Source organism: Sturnus vulgaris, chromosome 15 (assembly GCF_052056855.1).
Source record: "Sturnus vulgaris isolate bStuVul1 chromosome 15, bStuVul1.hap1, whole genome shotgun sequence".
In the NCBI taxonomy this organism is placed as follows: Eukaryota; Metazoa; Chordata; class Aves; order Passeriformes; family Sturnidae; genus Sturnus; species Sturnus vulgaris.
The window spans coordinates 18820462-18838382 of NC_142257.1; the positions used below are offsets into that span (position 1 = coordinate 18820462).

A 17921-nucleotide genomic window follows, 5' to 3' on the forward strand; every position below is an offset into this window, starting at 1 on the left:
CCCTGTGTGCCCTCTGTGCCCTCACGGGACCTCCCGTGCGGACGGCGCTGTGTGCGCTCCATGGCGGTGGAGCCGCTCTACCCGCACTCTATGGTGCTGCCGCCGCTCTTTTCTCGCTCCGTGCCACTCTATCCCCGTTCAGTGGCGGTGCAGCCGCTCCGCCCGCCCTCCCTTTAGCCGCCTTTCATCCCCGCTGTCCCCCCGTGTGCCCTCGGTGCCCTCACGGGACCTCCCGCGCGGGCGGCGCTGTGTGCGCTCCATGGCGGCGGGGCCGCTCTACCCGCGCTCTATGGTGCTTCTGCCGCTCTATCTCCGTTCCATGCCGCTCTTTCCCTGCTCCGTGCCGCCCGTGCCGCTCTATTCCCGCTCCGTGACCGTGCTGCCGCTCCGCCAGCCCTTCCTTTAGCCGCCTTTCATCCTCTGTGTGCCCGCTGTGCCCGGTGTGCCCGGCCGCTCCGCCCGTCTCTATGCCCCGCGCGTTGCCGGCGGGGCGGGGGGGATGTGGCGGCTGCTGCTGGGCCGGGGTCGCTGCGCTCCCACCCCCGCCCGTCCCGCCTGTGCCCCGGGGCTGAGCGGCGGCCGCGGGCACAGCCCCGAGCGGTGAGTGCGGCTCGGTGAGTGCGACTCGAGCGTTCCCCGGGCTGGCGGCGCGGCCTCACGGCTCCCGTCTGTGCGCGGTTGTTGTTACAGGGCGCCCGCGTGTCAGGATGGGCCGGAACGAGGAGGAGGAGGAGGAGGAGGACGGCGGCAGGCACTGCCAGGCCTGGTGCCCCGCTACTCCGTGCGGGAGGCCGTCACCTGGGTGAGCAGCAACACCTCGGGGCGACCCCCGAGCGGAGAAGGGGCCGGGTGGGAGCGGGACATTCCCCGCACGGTGTCCCGGTGGGAACGGGACATTCCCCTCACAGTGTCCCGGTGGGAACGGGACATTCCCCTCACAGTGTCCCGGTTTGGAACGGGACATTCCCCGCACGGTGTCCCGGTTTGGAGCGGGACATTCCCCGCACGGTGTCCCGGTTTGGAGCGGGACATTCCCCGCACGGTGTCCCGGTTTGGAGCGGGACATTCCCCTCACGGTGTCCGCTCTCCGCAGGGCGCTGTGGGCGCGCTGCTGCTGCAGCTGCTCCGGCAGATCGCCTGGCTCCGCTCGCTGCCGGAGTCCCGGACGGAGCGAAGGCTTCCCTGGTGTTCCTCGCTGCCCTCGCAGCCCTCAGGTCAGCGGCTGTGGCCCAGGGAGGGCGGCGGGTGGGATTCCTGCCTGGTGGTGTGTGCTCAGTGAGGCTGGGAGAGGCTGAGAGCCGCTCTGGGCCCTGGCAGAGTGTCAGGAGAATCTCTGCTTCTTAACAAGTTGATGCAATCCCACGCTATGTGCCTTGAAACCTTTGTTTTCCATTCTGGATTCTGCCGCACGAACTTTCCCCCCTGCTTGTCGGTGTGGTCAGAGGACACTGAGAACATGCACAGCCCCGTGTTGTCGCCTGGAGCAGACACGCTCTTTGTGCTCTGTGTTACAGCAGTGGCTGAAGCCTCATCCAGCTGTCCTGGCCAGCAGCTGGGCTCCCAGATCCTGCAGAAAGCAAGTGCAGAGGCTGTAGCAGAGAATTCCTCCTCGGGCATCCCCTCAGGGCGAGGAGAGAGCCAGCCCTGGGCAGAAGCAGGTATGTGCCATGTGCTGCAGGGCAGGATCCTCGTGGCACGAGGAGCTGGGAGCTCCTCCAAGGCAAGCTCAGAGCCAAGGAGTGTGTGCAACCATTTATTAACACCTGGGGAGGCAGGTGAGAGTGGAAAGGCAGAATTTCAGAGAGATGAATCAGAGTCCAGAGACAGGAGGAGAAAACCTCCTGGAGGCAGAGACAAGGTTGTGCTGTAACACAGGTGACAACAGCTTTGCCAGCACTGCTCTGCCTTAGCAGACTGATTGCAGCACCCAGTCTTGTTCTTTTATTGTGGACAGATGTTTGCAGCCAGAAGGATTCAGGAGGATGCTGCACCATTCATCTGGTGTCCATGATGTGAAACTGAAGGAATTATTCCCTTCCTGCAAGATGAGGATGCATTTCTGAGCTCTTCTGCCATAGATAAGACAGTGGAAGGAGGTATCAAAGACATTATTAAAATGAGTTTTATAAAAATAGAAAAGATAGACTCCAACAAAATTGAAGTCTCACCCAGGAAAGCTTGTCCTACATAGGGAATTTAAAGTCACACCAAGGAAGGTCACAGCTCAGCAGATACAGAAGCCCTGATAATGGCCTCAGGGAAGTTGTTGGGAGCAGGAAACCTGCTGGAACAGCTGGCAAGGGGACAACATTCAGTAGTGGTGTAGAAGAGGCACATCAGGAAACCACCCCCAGATGTTGGCTAAATCACAGGATCACAGACTGGTTTGGGTTGGAAGGGAAATTAAAGCTTTTCTTGTTCCCTGCCCATGGCATGGGCACCTTCCACAATCCCAGCCTGCTCCAGGCCCTGTCCAGCCTGGCCTTGGACACTTCAGGGATCCCTTCCAGCTTCTCTGTGCCAGAGCCTCAGCACCCTCACAAGGAGGAATTTAAATAATGAAGGTGCTGCAGAAAAGCTCAGAGCTGCTCCCCATTTTTTGCTTCCTTCAGAATTTTGGCTTCCTTCTGTGCTGATTTCAGCTACTGCCCATCACTGCTTATCAAACCTTCTCCTGCCAGAGGTTACCATTCCCATCAGTTGGCAAATGGGGCATTTTGTTTCCATGTCTCCTAATTAACTCCAGGAAAACAGCCAGGTTAATTTACCTAAACTGCCAATTAGACTGTTTAACCCATCTGCTTTAGCCTGGAGCATATTAAGAAGCACTCCAGCACTGGCAGGTGACTGGACAGGGACCTCTGGGAGGAGTGGTGGGAAGAAGGGGAGACAGCAATGCCTGCAGTTGGCACAGCTGAACATCCTGGAGTGAATGTGTGTCTGACAAACAGCTCCTGCTGAGAGTCAACAGGAAGAGCTTTTGGGCAAACTGATAAATTGAACAGTGACAAGTCACTAAGGCCACGTGGTCTTTGTTCAGCTGTTCTTCAGAAGCTGGGAGATCACTGAGCCTCCAAGGATCATCTGTAATCCCATGTTCAAACCTGCTCTGGGGCCAGGGGTGTGAGCACTGACAGATTGCACAGCTTGGCTCTTAAAAAGGGGTGGATGGGTGTTGGTTTGAGGCACAGAGCTGCAAAAAAGGTGATGCTGGTTTGATAGAAACTCTGCTACAGGATAGAGATGCTGGGATGAGTGGGCTATATCAAAGGTCTTGGAAGGATTTAGGAAGCCATTTCTCAGGCCAGCTCGCTCCCTTGCAGAGACTTGAGAGAGTTGTAAATCTATTAAGACTTCTTTGGAGAAGTCAACAGGCATGTGGAGCAAGATAATCCAGCTTTTAGCTTTCCCAAAATCATCCAGACAGGACCAGAGCCAAAGCTATCTAAAGAATTAAAGCTGATGTGAGGGAACATGGAGGGCTTACTCTTGGGCTGGTAACTCCTTAAAGCACAAGAAAGTTTTCACAGTGGAGAGCCATTACTGTAGGATTCCCCTGTCCTTTGTTAAACCTGTCCTGTTCAGCACAGTCAGCAGCGATTTGGAAAAAAAGAGGTGACAAACGAGGCAGCAGAAGCAGCAAATGACACAAAATTCTTCAGGACCGTCAAATGTGAAAGTCAGAGGCAAAGATTGCAGGAGAACCAAAGCCAGGGTAATCCCCAGGTAGGTTAAACAAATGTGCACAGGGGAGTGTGGCTGTAAATACACAGGCAGAGTGAGGAGTGTCAAATTAATAATTGTCTTGCAGAGGGAACATTTAAAGTCACTGTGGATGTGCTTTTGATAAGGTTAAGTCAGTGCTCGGCAGCAGTGAGGCCAATTAAATGTTAATTATGGTGAAGGAAGGAGCTGAGGACAAGGCAGTGCTGTGGGTTCATGTGAGTCTGGGATGCAGCCACGTCTTGAACACTTAAGGAGAAGACACTGCCTGAAAAACAGGGACAAAAATGCAGAGAAAAGATGACAGGGAGACAATTACATCCAAGCACAGACTGACTCTTCAGCTGAAAAAAAAAAAAAAAAAAGTGGCAGAGAATGTGCTGGGTGCTCTGTGAAACTAAAAGTGTTGAGAGAAAGAGAATAGGGACAGTCTTTTTCATAATCCTGATATCAAAAGGCAGCACAGAAGGGTCAGGTAGCAAGTTCAGAAAAAAGCAAAAGGCATTTTGTGTTTGGCCAGCACCCAGGTAAATTGTGGAACTCGCTGCCACAGGCCAGAAGTACAAACGGGTTCCAAGAAGTGATTAGGTAAAATTACACTTTGAAATGAGACTTAATTGGTCCAGCCAAGCCTCCTGCTCAGATCACAGAACAGCTGATTGCTGGAAAGTTCTGCCAGGGAGAGCGTGACTTTATAATCCCTGCTCCTCACCCTTTGTGCCCAAGCATCTCCAACTGTCACTTGTCAGAGATAATATATGTCAGAAATCATTTCATTTTGCTCCATACTGAAGTCCTCGGGTTACATTCCACATTATGTTGTGCATCCATTTTGTGGGAATTTATGGAGAAAAGTCAGGGAGGAAGAGATTTGGTAATCTGCACTGAAGAGCCTGAAAAAATGCAAGGTTTTGTCATGTGAGAAATCCTGGGAATCTTTCCGTGGAAAGTAAAGCTTGATGATCCCTTTCTTTCACTACATTTTGCTTTCTACAGAAAAACCTGCCTGAGGTACAGGATTTTTTTTTTTCCCCTGGTGTTTAGCTACTGAAAGAGGGCGAGGCTGACAAAACGAGGATGCAGCAGGAAGCTGGGGAGAGCAGAAGGAAGGGAAGGACAGGCACCTGGCAGAGGATGCAGGGGAATCTGGTGGCAAAGCCTTGCCATGAGAGCTCAGAGCTCAGGGTGCAGCAGAATGTCCCTCCCCTGCTCCAGTTTGCTGCTGCCAGCAATGGCAAAGGGATCTTCTGGAGAGAATTCCATGTCCTTCCCCCTTCTCTGGGTGTTCCAGTTCATTTCCACACTTGCTGGTGCTGCTCTCTCTGTGCAGTGACAATCTGCTGTTGTTGTGGCAAAGATCTGTGGGGTGGATCCCAACATCTCAGCTTTCCACAAGAGCCATTCCAATTTTATTGGAGCACAATAGAAGGAGGATGCTAGGATCAAAATAGTAGGATCAAAATCTGTTCCTTTGTTTAAAAAGCAAACTCCAGGAAATTAACTTAAAACTTGCTTTAAAAAGCATTCTGGATATTGCTGCAGCAAGTCCTCAGCTCTGTGTTCACATCTTATTTTTTCCATGCAATTCCTGCCTCACTCAGAGGCTTTTTGCTGGGAGTTGAAGGCACAGAGTGAGCAAGCAGGTGATTACAGCCAGTCTCAGTGTTACAGCAGCTGAATGATGCCCTGGGGAGTTGTATTTTACCCCTGGCAGAACTGTAAAATTCGTTATTTCAATTCTGAGATTACAGACATTGCAAAAGTGTGTTTTCATTTCAAAGCACAATGAAACCAATTGGAAACAGTGAAATTTTCCACGAGGCAGAAACGCTGGATTTTGGCCAGCTCTTGTTGTGACTTCGTTCTCGTGGATGTTTTGGGATGAGCAATCTAGGCTGTCTAGGAGAAGATTATTAATTCCTCATTTGGAGCTAGCTGTGAGCAACACTTGATTAGTCCAGGATGAACAGTGAAGAGAGACAAAAATATTTATTAACTGCTGAAGATATGAGCGTTGGGCACCCAGAGCTCACTGCAAGCTGCAAGACTGCCTGGAAAAAAAAAAAAGAATGTGCAGTTAATGCTGCATCATAGCTTGGGTTTGAAGGAGGAGAAATAAAGTTGTACAAAAAAATTCCAGCTGTGATATTCCCATCTTTTTAACAGAAGCTGAAGAATAATTTGGCTTGCCCAGCCTCAGAGGTGATTCTGAGGGAATTCAGGTCTCCCAGAGAAGTTGGGGTTGCCCCAGATCTCTGGAAGGCTCCAAGGCCAGGTTGGAGCAGCCTGGGGTGGTGGAAGGTTTCCCTGCCATGGCACTGGGTGAGCTTTAAGTTCCCTTCCAACCCAAACCTGGTCTGGGACTCTCTGATCCTTCAGGAGCTGGGTGTCAGGATCAGTTGGTCCCTGTGCTTTTTTCCAGATGTTAACCCTGATCTGTGGGGATTTGAGTGAAGAGGGGTTTCCCATGGTAGAGGGCACAAGGTGCTTTGCAGGCTGAGAGAATTCAGAATTAGTGGCTGTTTATTTTTCATGGTTCAGTGGTTTGTCCAAATTACAACATTTTCACAGTAAACCAGGAGTCTCTGATTTAGGAGTAGACATCTGTGCAAAATGTACAGTTTCTTGAAAGTGTGGATGTACTAATGCTGTTTAAACAAGTAGTGGGAGAATTCTTAATACAGACCATTTTTTTTTCCATGGGATTTGCAGTTGTTTGTGTGGCAAAAACCCAAATTACATCACGAGGGAGATACACGATAGAGCCTTACAGTGAGAAATATCAGATAATTTGATGCCTGCTCTGCAAAGAAACAGCACAGCTAATAAATCCACAGATTATACTATTTTTGGTGGAATGCTGCATAGGAATTCTGTTTGCCACAGTGATCTTGCTTGTTGGGTGAGTGGGACCTGTCCACATAACACACATTTGAATAGAGCCAAGGGGGGAATTGTTTCTCTGGGAATAATGAGGCTGCAGCTGGCACGGTGTGGCACAGTGCAGGGAGCACTCCTGCCTGCTGCACACCTCATTGCTGCTGCTCATGGAGCCAAACTGTGCCAGGAATCCAGGAATCAGGCCCTAAAAGGACATTTTTTTTTTACTTTACTCACACAGCTTGAGAGGAAGAGACACCTCTGGCTCGGAATGATCAGGCTCCAGCACCTGGAGTTAAATGTCCAGTGGGATCCAGCTGCTTTATCCAGCAGGTTAAAAATCCTTGGCCTCAGGTTGTCATCTTTGTGCAGGTCATTGCCCTGTCACAGCAAATGCCACTGTAAGCAGTGCCAGCACAATCCTGCTCTGAGCAAGGTGGCTTAGCTCAGGCTGGAGATGCTCTGTCAGATAATTGTGATTGAAACTGGTCACAGAGTGGCTGTGTCAGTGAACCTGAGAGGGATGATCATGCCCTGGCACAAGCAGAGCTGTGCCCTGCAAGGAGAAGGAGCTGGGGAGGCAGCAGCTCAGCTGAGGGCTGGCTGGGATGCCCTGGGCAAGCTGGGAGCTGGATCAGTTCTGAGGGGACAATGTCACCCCTCCTGTGACACTGCTGAGAGGGGCTGCACCTCAGTAACCCTGTTGGAAATTCAGGAATAGCAGCAAAATGTCATAAAATTAACCAAGGCTGGCAGAAAAGTGCTGCAGTTGAAAGACATGAATGGTGCAGTCTTTTTAGAATCACAGACAGGAATCAAGAGGGGCTGATTAGTGGTGTCAGGACTTTCAAAAGGAGGAATTGGCTTTTTAGTAAAGAAGAAAAAACCTAGAAGAGCCAGTGCCTGGGAGCAGAAACCCAGAGTAGAAGTACTTTAATTTGAAATGAAGCACAGAGGTTTAAAGCAGTGATTACAAGTTACTGGAACATTTAGGAGAAGCAAGAGATTCTCTACTTCTGGTGTCTTCACATCAACACCAGGGGCCTTTCTGGAGGAGCTGCAGCCACACAGGGCTGGATTCCAGAGCTTGCTTTTGCTCCAGAGCTCAGATTATTTGGGATTCCTCCTGGTTCTGATGTCCCTCACTGAATGGGAGATCAGACCTTTAGGAAGGAGCTATGGAATAGGGAGGATGAGAAGAGGTAAAGATGCAGCACTGCTAAACTTTGCTTTTTTGTTGGATTTTTTTTTTTAATGCAGGGGAGTTCCAAATCCCTGTGAGCTCCAGGGTGGGGCCAGTTCTCCACAGTGCAAAGGTAAGGTTTCATTTTCCATCCCCTCTGTCTGCAGCTTCCCTGCAGGAACACATCCCAGAGCTACCCCAAGCACAGCCCTCACACACAAGGGGAAAAAAAAAAAAAAAAAGGGGAGATGGGATATACTGACCTCTGCTTTAGCCAGAATATTCCAGGATTTACAAACTGCCTTCCCCATCCTTTGAGGTATCTGTGGAGCAGCACTGCTGGCAGAGAAGCACTGAAAGAAAATGACAAGAAACACCAAACCAAGCAACCAAACAAAAAAATAAATTCAGCAGCACCAGTGTGTTCTGTGGATTTGCATTTTGATGCAATCTTTCACTAGGTGATTACATGCTGTTGCTATTTTGGTGTTTACCAGACAACCCATGACTGAGGAAGGTGGTGTCACTCCAAATGCTGCAAATCAGGGCTGGCTCTTGTCTGGTAAAGAGGGAAGCACTTGGGGCTTGAAGAGAGTGCATCAGCTCGAGAGTCACAAGGCCTTAAATTATATTATTGTTCTTGTTGTGATTAAACCTGCCAATTTTTTGCAATTCACATCTTAGATGGAGATAATTCCCTTTTTAAAAAAATTGCTCGGCTGAGCAATCGCTCAAGGACACTGTGAGCAGAGAGGAGGTAAATTCAGCTTTTACAGAGTGAGGAAAATTCAGTTTTTAGCAGAGTGACTTCCTGCAAAAGGCACCAAAGGGCAATTTGCTTGATCTGCTGAGGGGGTGAGCGTGGATCTCCCCATCCTGGGAGGTGCAGGGCTGGAGGAAGAGCCTGGAGCTGGGTCATGGAGCAGCCCCAATGGAGCTGTGGGTGCCAAGGGGCATTTTCCCCATTCCCCGTGGAGCTGGGCTGGGCTGAGCCCCCTCCCAGAGCCCAGGAGGGAAGGGTTTGGCTGTGCCCTGCAGAGTTTCAGCAGCACTGGGCACTGCTCAGTCCAGCTGGGGGCAGATCTCAGGTGGAATTGGGTCAGGCACATGCAAAAGTGTGAGGATGTTTTGGCAGGGACTCTGCTCTGGGTGTCATGTGGGGGAGGGAGCAAGGAGTAATGTTATTTTTGGAGTGGGGAGTTGTCTTAGAATCATGGAATATTCTCGTTTGGAAGGGATCCACAAGGATCATGAGTCCAGCTCCCAGCCCTGCACAGACACCCCAACAATCCCTGGCAGCAGTGTCCAAATGCTGCTCCTGGAGCTCTGGCAGCCTTGGGGAACCTGCTCAGTGTCCCAGCACCATCTGGAGGAAGAAACTCCCAAAATCCAGGCTGAGCCTGCTGGCTCAGCTCCAGCCATTACCTGGGTGCTGCCCCTGGGGAGGAGCTGCACTCTGCTGTGAGCAGGATCAGCTATTTACTGAATTCTCAAAGTCCTGATGATGCCTGAGAGGCTGCACCAAGTTCCCTGGCCAAGAGGGCAGGGCAGGAATGTCCACCCAGCTTCCCCAGCGAGGTGGCTGTGGAGGACAGGAAGGTTTTTGTGTGGGCACATGACCTCACCCTCCTGATGACTGAACTGCCATACAAACAGGTCTCACTTGCTTGTTTTCCAAGCAAGAATCTCCTCTAGGCTTGATATGATTTAGCTGTCTTTAATAGCTTTTTTTCTCTGACTCCTCAGGGTGACCCAGCTCAGCGAGGGCATTTAGAGGAAGCCGCTTTCCAATTGCAGCAGATTTTCCGAATTGATATTTCCATTGCCTTGAATATCCTTGGTAATGTGGAGTTGGTTTTGTTTTGCCCTTAAACCACAGGTTTCTCATCTTGGAGGACCTCCAAATGGTTGCAGGTCTTGTGAGAAGGCAGGGATGGCAAATACCCAAGCTGAAGCCTCCTTTCAGCAATTTTAACTGTGCTTGGAGAGATTTATTGCCCTTTGTCCCATCGTGCCACCTGATTTATCTCAGCATATTTCAATCCAGGCTTGCTTGAAGTCTGCACTGTTGTCCTGACATCTGTAGTTGGAAATTAAGCCATCTCTGTCTTTTTTGCAACACAAGATGTCATATCCTTGTATCCCTTCTTTTATTGTCTGAGCTCACAGTTTTCCTGGCAAGCTGAAAAAGCAATTGCAGGATTGCAACTCTAAGAAAAGCAGAAGGAAGATGCAATGAGCTAAGAAAAGTTCCCTGCCCTATATACACCACTAGTTGCAGCACTGAAAAGCAACTTGTTTCTGTGTGAGCCATACGTGGTGTTAGCCTGTGATCCTTCTCTGCCACGAGCCCAGAAAAATCCCTAAAATGCAGTGTTGCCATTTTTCTTAGAGAAACTGTGGAGTGAGGGTTGGTGAGCCAGCTGGAAATGGCCCAGAGCACTTGGTGTGAGCCAAGGAAGGCCCAGTGGCTGTGGGGGAGGTTGCTGCAGTGGAGGCTGGGTTGTGGCTGGGTGCTTTTCCCTGTTTTCCGTGGTTTTAGGCTGTGTTTTCCTCAGGCATCCAGAGCATGAGGGCGGGGCACTGCCGGGTGGCTTTCACCTGCTTCAAACTGGCAGCAGATCGAGGCTACAGCAAAGCCCAGTTCAACGTGGGGCTGTGCTATGAGCATGGCAGAGGCACAGAAAAGGACTTGGAAAAGGTATCCAGGGCCTGGGGGTCGGGTGTGGGCAGCACACAACAGCAGAGGGGTCTGTGCTGGGTGCTTGGAGCTGGGTGGGAAAGTCATGGGATAGCCTGAGCTGGAGGGAACCCACAGGGATCCCAGATCCAGCTCCTGGCCCTGCACAGACACCCCAACAATCCCACCCTGCATCCCTGGGGGTGTTACCCAAACCCCTCCTGGAGCTCTGGCAGCCTCAAGGCCGTGCCCATTCCCTGGGGGCTCTGAAGACTCAGTAGAAAATGCTGGAAATAATAAAAATTACAGCTTTGCAGAGCTGCTTTCAGTGTCACCAGTCCCCTCAGAGAGGTGCTCTGAGATCCCTTTCCTTCAGCTTCTGAGGGTTCTCCAGGTGCACAGGCTGTGCTACCAGCACCCAGCGGGGTTCCAAGGAGAAACCTGTCATGTTGCTGTATTTAAGACACCACTGCACATCCCAGGGCTGCTCAGATCTCCAGTTTGGCTCCTGCAACTGCAGCCTGCCACCTAGTGCAAGCTGGCCAGCAGCTGCTGGAGCTGGGAAAGAGCTGCAAAGGCAGCTTGGTTTGAGTCATGGCTGGCCCAGTGCCACCCCCTTCAGCTCAGGGTGTCTGAGTGGAGCAAGGCAGGGGTGGTTCCACTGTCCCACCTGACCCAGGTGATCTCCAGCAGGCAGGGTGGTTCCAGAGCTCTGAGATAGTCACAGTCCACTGTCACCTAACCCAGTTCTGGCATGGGAGGGCTCTGGGGAGGGATGCAGCTTGTGATGGGTGTAGCCAGGGAGGTGAAGCTCTAAGGGAGCCATGCCATGTTCAGGGCATGTTTTACCTGGGTTTCTCTCTCTCTCTCAGGCAGGTTTTTATTACTGCCAGGCAGCCAGCAGCCACCACCCCATGGCCCAGTACCGCTATGCCAGGTTCCTGCTCCAGCACGGCCCTGGCAGCCCCTGGGACAGGCAGCACAAGGCTGTGACACTCCTGGAGCAAGCAGCAGGGGCTGGGATCACAGAGGTTGGTGTCCACGGGTCAGAGAGCTCTGACTGAAGGCTGGGAGCCACATCCCAGCAAGCAGCATGTGGCACTGGGAGGAAAAACCTTCCAATGTATTTGTCCCTGCTCACAGCAGAGGGGTTGGAACTAAAGCAGCTTTAAAGTCCCTTCTGACCCAAACCATTCTCTGATTCTCTGTTGATATTCCTGGCAGTGTCTGGGAGACAGCCCTGCCTGCACACAGGGCCACCGAGCCATACATTGGTTGTCTGTTGTTAATGGAGCTCCTACATTAAACCTTTGGCTTGGGAGAGCTGTGAAAACACAGCTCAGTTTTCATCTCCTCTCAATTCCAAGAGTACAGGTCGCTGTGCTGGAGGAACTTGCAGTGCTTGAAGCAAGAACAGATCCTCATTTTGTATCTGTGACTTTCTGAGATGACTCATCTGTGCAGATCTGTGTCTCCTGCCCTCCTTTCCCACTGCAGGAGATGCATTTAGGCATGTGCCATCTCATCCTGGGAATGCCAGGCTGGCAGTGCCTGTGCCTCCTGGAGCTCAGGGGGTGCATGTGCTGGATCTTGGGGACAGGTCACCTCCCTGGCTCTGACTCCCACAGCCAGTTTGCAATGATACTCTGGGTCTCAAATGTGATTTCTTTGTGTTTACTGTGTCATGCTGATTTTTCTTCGGGCAGCCCTGCCCAGGCAGGGTCCTCACCACCTTGCCACAGTAACCCCAGCATTTGAGCAGCTTGAAAAATCAGTAAAAAAAACGAATAATTCAAATCCTGGCTGATCTGAACCGTGTGGTTTTGTTGCAGGCACAGGCTTATCTTGGAGTGTTCTACATGAGGGGGCTGAAGCCCCAGGAGAAGAGAGGTCTGAAGTACCTGCTGCAGGCAGCAAACAGTGGGGTAAGGGATCCTGCCAGGATTGTCTTCAGCTTGGGATCTGCAGGGTTTCAGGGTTTCTTTGGAATGGGAGTGAGTGTCAGGATTTTACTGCCCAGTGTGAAGGGACAGAGTGGAGCCTTGGTGCCTCTTGAAGAGGAGATAGGGCCTGGGCACAGACCCCACAGAGACAGCCCTGTTGGGCTGGAGGAGTTCCTACAGCACCAGTGCCTGTGTGCAGCTTCCAGAATTGTGCAGCTTTCCCATTATGGAGCATCTACACCCTCTTCAGTCAAAAGCTTTCACTACTGCATCACTGGGAGAACTTCATTGTGTTTATCTCATATCTGTTCTTCAGAATTGGCCCATTGTTTCTCTCCTTTTATAGAGAGGATGGAAAGACTATTTCTGGATTTATTTTTTTAATCCAGACACCTTTAACATACTTAACCTTTAACTGACTTAAACACTTGAATGTCCATTCAGCCTTCCCCCATTGTTGCTTTTGTCTTCACAGGTCGTGTTAGACCCCCAAGAATCTTGCTTGCACTTTCCCCAAGTGGCCCAGGCTTCTCTTTTTTGAAGGGCAGTGTCACAGTGTGGGCACAGCACTCTCCTGAACCCCCAGCAGCCTTTAGAGGAGCAGGAGTTTGGATCCCATGTCTTGCAGCCAGGCTTCTGCATCCCACAGTTCTCTTTCTTCCCATTGTCCCCTTGTTTTCAGCTGCATTGTAATGGCCAGAGTTTGTTGTTTTGTTTTTTTTTTTTCCTGAAGAACTTGTTCATTTTAACGTCAGTTCCCACAGCTTTTGTGCAATGGAAAATAATGAATAGCTATTGCCTGTTCTGCTGGCTAATAGTTGTGGTTGTGGTGCCCTTTAGTGTGTCCTTTCTGAGTCATTTCTTTTGCAGGCTGCACAGTGCTGGTTTAGTTTGTGTCTCTGTGTAGTTAAGCTGTTCTACTTTGCTTGTCAGTCTTCTGTCTATTTTTCTAATTCTCCTTTGACCATTTTAAGATGCTCAGACTAAAAGTGGACTCAGGATGGAGGTATGCTATGGATCTCACATAATGAGCTCCTCTGCTTTGTTCTGCATTCCCTTCCAATAATTCCTGGCCCTGCTTGCCCTTTTCCTGGCACTGAGCAGTGATGAGATGGTCTCAGGGAGCTGTCACAGTGTGAAACCCACATTTCTTGCTATAAGCACTACTTTGCATTTGGCAATACTGGTTCCTTTTTGTGTTGCCCACTCCTTAGTTGTGTGAGATCTTCTTTCATTAATTCTTTATAGTAAGTTTGACCATTTTGAATGGTGTGACATCATTGTAAACTTTCCCACTTGGGTTTTCACCCTCTTTCCAGCATGGAGACACCCTCAGTCTGTTGGGACAAGGCCTGACTTACCACAGCAGCTCAGACATCACAATACTCAGTATTTAGTTCTAAATCTGCTAAAGATCTCTCCTAAGCTTCATCCTTGGCTTCTTTTTTCCCAGCCTGAGGTTTATGCTGAACAGTGTCACACTGAGTTATCCCATTAAACAGATGATTGGCATTTACTGGTAATGCCTTAACAACCCCAGATCTGGCAGGTAACTGCAGGCCCTCAGGTGCACCCCTGCCTTGTTTTGGTCAAACTTCTCAGACCCCAAGCATCCTTCCCCATCTCTGCTGCTCAGTGGATGCTGCAGAGCCTCAGCCTTGAGGCCAAGGCTGATCGTGGGTCCCCTGATTGTCCCCATTTTCCTGGGAGAAGAGCTCCAAGGGCAGGTTCATTTCCCATTACCCTGGAGCTGGAATTTATGTTTCGTTGGCTGAAAGAACACTGGGTATGGATGAAGCAAGGACAGCACTGTTTAGAAGGAATCCAGGAAAAGGAAAACAGCACAAAAAGTCATGGATTCAGCATTTCTCTGGGTGTTCTCTCTGCTGGAGCCGAGCTGGGAGCTCTGACAAGTGTTTTTCCAACACCAGAAGCGTGTTCTACTTTGTTTCCCACTTTTTATCCTCCTGATTTCCTACATGCAGCCACAGAATATAAAGCCCTATTAAAGAGTTCTGTTTCTCATTTCCAAGGGTGTCACAGTCACTTCTGCCCTGCTAATTTGAGGATCTTTCCTGGCTCCAGTCTTGGCTCTGAGGTGTTCATCCTGGGAGAGATGGTGCTGCAGCTCTCCTGATTGAACCCTATCTCTTGTCACAGCTGAAGTGCCAATCCTTCAACTTGTTTATCTCATCTCCAAAGGAGTTTATTGCTGTCATAAACTGAGACTTGCAACATTTTGCAAAGCACCCACTCACTGAGTTCTTCACTTGTCTCTACCAGCTACATCCCAGACAGCAACACTTGCAATATGTTCTTTTCTCGTGGCTTTATTAAAACTTGCTACTTACTTGTTTTTTTTTTTTTTTCTTTTTCTTCCTTCTTCTTTTTTTTTTTTTTTTTTTTTGCAGAGCCTTGTTTAGATCATGTTTGTGGCAGTCACACTCTTCAGGTTGTGCTGCTGGAAAGGTCTGAGTGACCATGAGTCCATGCAATCTTTTTCATGTCTTCAGGAGTGACATCTTGCTTTCCTGCTCTCTGACACCCTTTGCCTCCCACTGGATCTCAAAGATAAAGTGCCCAGCTGACACATAAACATGTAATGGGTTTGGATTTGCCTTCACTGCAGTGCCAGCCTTTGCTTTCCAGTTCATTCCCAGCAGTTACATATGTCTGAGTGGTTCAGGTGCTTTTTCTCTGCTGCATATTTGCTTCATTTATTTCATCTCTGCTGCCTGAGATTTCTTCTGGACTAGAATGAGGTGGGGCTGAGCAGGAGAGTGCTGCACTCTTGTGTTAAAGGGGAATTTCCCAACCCTTGGCAGCAAGTGCCTCTGTGCCATTTGTGATGTTTTTCCAAGACTTGGGCTTGACCTCTCCTGGGGCAGTCTCAGGGTGTGCTCGGAGTTTGGGTGGGATCAGGATGTGACACTGCCCAGGACACCTCAGCTCTGACCTCTGAGACAACTGGGATGCTTTGCAGAGCCAGCTGCTCCTTTGTTGCCCTGCCACAGCCCTGGGTGTTGAAGGGAAATCACTGAATTTAATTGGAAAGGGATAAGAAGGAGCAGGGCAGAGATTCTGCTGCTCTCCAGGGGACTAAATTACTGAAGAGACAGAGCAGTAAACTTACCAAGATGACCAAAGACAGAGCAGTAAACTCTGAAGAAGGTGCTAAAGTCTCTCTGTTTGCTCTCCTGGGCTGGTGGCTGTGCCAGGATGCCCAGAGCAGGTTCCACGTGGGTGTTTGCTACGAGCAGGGGCTGGGAGTGCAGCAGAGCCTGGCAGAAGCACTCAGGCACTACCAGCAGTCGGCAGCTGCAGGGAACAGGCAGGCCCTGGAGAGACTGCAGGCCTGGGAGCAGGAGCTGCAAGGTACCAGGGGTAGGGGACTGCATGGGGAGGTGACCCCGTGAAAATGGGGCTTGTATTGCCAGGGGAGGGGTGGCACAGGGCCACAGAACAAAGGAGTTCTTTGTGTTGTAGGGAAGGCACCACTTCTCCTTCTCAGCTCTTCCCAGTGCAGCTGAGAAGCTGTTCCCATAGTGTGATGTGTCACAGAAGCATTTCTGTTGGAAAGACCAACTGTGTCCTGGGGGACACCAGGCCCACTATCACCAGCTGGGCCAGGAGGGGATTGTCCTGCTCTGCTCTGCTTTGCTCTGCCTCACCTCCAGTCCTGCAGGCACTTTTGGGCACCACAGACATTAAACCATTAGAGAGTGTCCAAAGGAGGCCACGGAGATGGGGAAGGGTCTGGAGGGGAAACCTTGTGAGGAGCAGCTGATGAGACTGAGGGCAGAGCTCATTGTGATTTTCAGCATCATCCTAAGGGACAGCACAGGGCCAGCTCCAGCATCTGCTCCCTGTGACCAGGGACAGGACCCTGGAATGGCTGGAGCTGTGTCAGGGGGGGTTCAGGTTGGACACCAGGAAAAGGTTTTTCACCCAGAGCATGGTTGAGCAGTGGAACAAGCTCCCCAGGGCAGTGGGTACAGTCTGAGTTCAGGAAGCATTTAGACATTTTAGGTCTCAGGTGGGATTGTTGGGGTGTCTGTGCAGGGCCAGGAGCTGGACTCAGTGATCCTTAGGGGTCCTTTCCAGCTCATTCAGTGGTTCTGTGGTATGATCATGTCCAGCCTTTGCCAATGTCACTAACACCTTGTTTGTCTGTACTTTCAGATGTGCACACAAAGCATCCGTTCCCTTCAGGATTAAGAGCCTCCTCCTCCAGCCCCAATTTCTGGACTATTGAGCCTGTGTCTGCAGGTCTCCAGAGCAGCCAGCCAGCACAGTGTGGCCTCAGGCTGCCCCAGTCCTGGAGCACAGGCAGGCTGCACGTGATGCTGCTCAGCAGTGCAGGGTGGAGCCACGCCCTGGGAGCCAGGACGGTGCCACTGGAGCTGCAGGGCTGGGAGCCCCAGCAGTGCTGGCACTAGAGCAGGCAGCAAGTGACACAAGCAGGCAAGAGGGCAAGGAACCAGGCTGGCAGTGAATGGAAAGAGAAAACTCTCTGTTCATGGAACAGGAGGTATTTTTAAATACCTGTGGTTTGAGAATAAACCTTGTGATATCTCCTCCATCACCAAGTCCTCTTCTCCTCTTACCTTCCACACTTCTGCACCTGCATTTCTGTATTAGAGCCAAGCTCTGGCTGCCCCTGGATCCCTTGAAGTGTCCCAGGCCAGGCTGGATGGGGACTTGGAGCAACCTGGGACAGTGGAAGGTGTCCCTGCCATGGCAGGGAGTGGCACAAGACGAGCTTTAAGGTCCTTCCAGCCCAAACCATTCACAGTGGTGTGATCTGGGGTTCTAATTCCAGTAGCCCTGCGTGTCCTGCTCATGGTCCCCCAGGGAGGTTTACAAGCCACCATATGGGGACATTGGCAACTAACCCTGGGATTGTCCTGGCCCACACCCTCTGAGGCAATTGTCTCTCTCCAAGTCCCCACAGTGCCCCTGCTAGCAGCACAGCGTGGGCTGGCTCTGTGTTGCCATCATGACAGTTTTAATCTGTTTTCAAACCTGGGCAAGCAAGAGAGTGAGTTCTCATCATTAGGGCCCAGTTTTTATGGGATGTGACAGATCCCACCTGTTGTAGCAGTGAGGTGACATCTGTCCAGGGCCATCCTGCACCGTGGCAGTGTCCTCCTGTCCCCACTGCTGCTCCTGCAGCCCTGGCAGGGAGCTGCTCCCAGGGGAACTCCTCTCTGAGACACACTGAGCAAGGTTTGCTTCACAATCCATCGTGTGCCTGTTTGCTGAGCACTTTGCCAGCTCGTTTTCAGCAGAGTGGATAAGGGATGCTCCCAGCGGGGAGGCACCGCTGGCAGCAGCAGCAGCAGGCAGCTGGTGTGCTAATTCCTTCCACTGGGGCAGCTGAATCCGGAAAAAGGCATTTGTTCACACCAGTCTGAACTGGTTCAAGGGCATCTGTGCAAACTGCCCAGCTTCCTGTGGCCCTGCTGCTCTTGTGGAGATCAGCCTTGGCAAAACAAAGGCAATGGCCCCA

General features: G+C 51.0%; 1 protein-coding gene across 1 annotated transcript; it reads left to right on the plus strand.

Moving 5' to 3' along the window:
* The first annotated feature begins 484 nt into the window (after positions 1-484).
* DELE1 (DAP3 binding cell death enhancer 1) lies at positions 485-16991 on the plus strand. Its single transcript, XM_088173910.1, has 11 exons — positions 485-600; positions 691-802; positions 1094-1214; positions 1515-1658; positions 7864-7919; positions 9533-9626; positions 10345-10487; positions 11339-11497; positions 12299-12391; positions 15628-15784; positions 16592-16991. The coding sequence occupies exons 1-11, from the start codon at positions 500-502 to the stop codon at positions 16846-16848; spliced, it is 1437 nt and encodes a 478-aa protein (XP_088030036.1). The 5' UTR covers positions 485-499; the 3' UTR covers positions 16849-16991.
* Positions 16992-17921: the final 930 nt, after the last annotated feature.

Coding starts and splice junctions, on each gene's coding strand:
- DELE1 (XM_088173910.1), top strand. CDS start 500: ATGTGGCGGCTGCTGCTGGGCCGGGGTCGCTGCGCTCCCACCCCCGCC. Junction 1,659..7,863: donor CCAGCCCTGGGCAGAAGCAG/GTATGTGCCATG, acceptor TTTTTAATGCAG/GGGAGTTCCAAATCCCTGTG. Junction 7,920..9,532: donor CAGTTCTCCACAGTGCAAAG/GTAAGGTTTCAT, acceptor CTGACTCCTCAG/GGTGACCCAGCTCAGCGAGG.